The sequence below is a fragment of the Sceloporus undulatus genome, unplaced genomic scaffold (genome assembly GCF_019175285.1).
Source record: "Sceloporus undulatus isolate JIND9_A2432 ecotype Alabama unplaced genomic scaffold, SceUnd_v1.1 scaffold_15477, whole genome shotgun sequence".
Classification (NCBI taxonomy): domain Eukaryota; kingdom Metazoa; phylum Chordata; class Lepidosauria; order Squamata; family Phrynosomatidae; genus Sceloporus; species Sceloporus undulatus.
Window position 1 is genome coordinate 1 of NW_024818394.1, and position 2,014 is coordinate 2,014.

Below are 2,014 nucleotides of genomic sequence, written 5' to 3' on the forward strand. Positions count from 1 at the left end.
GCTTTGTTTGATGCAGAGGGAGGAAGGGATGCCCACCTCTCAATTGACCCAAAGGAGGCATATGTCATGTGCGTATGTCACCAGCAGGATGCTGATCTTTGTGACTTTGAGTGCTGCAGGGTCTCTTTCCAAACCAAGCCTAACCCTGATCTCTTTTCTCAGGAACTTCATCTTGGCCCCCTTATACACTGCTTTGCGGTATCTTTTGCTGGAAGTGACCAAAGCGCAGGCCCACCAGGAACCCCCTGCCTACCTGATGGCGGACACAGAGGCCAAGCGGAGGGAGTTGAGCTCCAAGAAGAAGAGGCTGCCGAGGTGCAACAACTCTTTGGTAAATTGCCATCCTAACTATTAGTTTCATCTGAGTCACTGCTGGGCCGGCTCATGAAAGCAAGCGGAGAACAACTGTCCCAGTTTGGCAGAGGGAGTCCTGCTTAATCCTCTGTCACCTCATTTTCCAGGGGCTTTGAAAACGACCCATTTCTCTCTCCTGCTCCCACTTTCCCTCTTCTCCTCAGTTCACTTCAGTTACTGCAAAATGTGTTCCAAGTTCAAAAGACGTGTGCAGCCCATCAACTCAAAAGAGGGAGAGGGGAGGAGAGAAAGGGGCAGGGTCTTGCCCTTGCCAGGAGTCAGAAGCAAAAGCAAACTGCTGTGTCCTTCCACACTTGTGCGATCTTCATCATTAACAACTTTGGCCATCTTGAACCCCTTCTGGTGTTGCTTGTCCACATATGTCTTGCTTTCCCCATCTGTGAAATGCTGAGGGATATGGAAGAATTTCTCCGAACCTAAATTGGGGATGGGCCCAGTGGCCCTCAAGCCCAGAGTACTCCCCAGAACTGTTTTTGAAATTAGGAGAGATATGGCTAAATTCACTATAATTCCTTGGTGACTAAATGTACTTTAATGTTGGGGTAATCAGTATCCCAATCAATCAATAATATCTCAGAAATGGTCTAAATTATATTGTTTATTATATTGTTTATTATATTGTTTATTATATTGAAGGGATTCGAGACCAACTGGATCTCAAAGGCTGTAGCTTTTTGCTTTCTTGCAGAATTTAAAGTTTATTTCCTGGACTGATTTCTGAAGTGTTGAAATAATATTTGCGATGCACCATGTGCTTTCCTCCCCTTTCGCTTAATTACTCTCTGGATAAGGCTATTTTCTATTGCAGGTGACCTTTGCAGATGTAGCAGTATATTTCACCGAGGAGGAATGGAAACTGTTGACAAAGAAGCAGAAACTTACATACAGTTCTGTGATGATGGAGAATTATGAGAATGTGGCCTTTGTGGGTAAGGAACCTGAATCCATTGCCCTTCCTGTGAAGACTGAGGGCCCTTTCATCATTCACTGTCAGAGTGTTTGGTTTCCACTTATAATTATAGAATCAAAGCCAACTTCCTGACAGTAAGGGCTGTTTGATAGTGGAACACAATCCTTCCTCGGAGTGTAGTGGAGTCTCCCTCCTTGGAGGTCTTTAAACAGAGACTGGATCGCCATCTTTTGGGGATGCTTTGATTGAGAGTTCCTGCATGGCAGGGGGGTTGGACTGAATGACCCTTGTGGTCTCTTCCAACTCTGTCATTCTATGATTCTATGATCAGTTATGAGTAATATCTATGAAGGGAAGACAGGGGGACACAAAACCTGCTTTTTCTCTAATGTTTCTTTTCCATCCTGAGCTTGCTTAGCTTCATGGCTGATTCCAGAGGCCCTTTGTTACCCAAAATGCTGGAGTTTTAGAAGGACACCTGCAGATGCAATGCTTTTAGGGGAGTTTGGTACTTAGCTGAAAAGAGAGCTATAGAATGGTTGGGGGCAAGAGTGACCTCGGGATTCAGCCTAACTGTGCCAGGCCCGGAAGCACACAGAATTCCAAAGGCATTTGAAATAGGTTTTCTGGTTTATTTACGGGAAAAGCAAAATACACACACACACCTAAGCCTTCACATACGTGCACAAGAACTAGATAACAATTGGGAGTGGTCAAGAGATGTAAGAC

The 2,014-nt window shown here is 44.9% G+C and overlaps 1 protein-coding gene across 1 annotated transcript; it reads left to right on the forward strand.

Annotated features, from left to right (window-relative positions):
* The first annotated feature begins 158 nt into the window (after positions 1 to 158).
* LOC121918538 (zinc finger protein 92 homolog) lies at positions 159 to 1,476 on the forward strand. The gene is made up of 2 exons (XM_042444570.1): positions 159 to 331; positions 1,184 to 1,476. The coding sequence occupies exons 1-2, from the start codon at positions 257 to 259 to the stop codon at positions 1,415 to 1,417; spliced, it is 309 nt and encodes a 102-aa protein (XP_042300504.1). The 5' UTR covers positions 159 to 256; the 3' UTR covers positions 1,418 to 1,476.
* Positions 1,477 to 2,014: the final 538 nt, after the last annotated feature.

Coding starts and splice junctions, on each gene's coding strand:
- LOC121918538 (XM_042444570.1), top strand. CDS start 257: ATGGCGGACACAGAGGCCAAGCGGAGGGAGTTGAGCTCCAAGAAGAAG. Junction 332..1,183: donor CGAGGTGCAACAACTCTTTG/GTAAATTGCCAT, acceptor TTTCTATTGCAG/GTGACCTTTGCAGATGTAGC.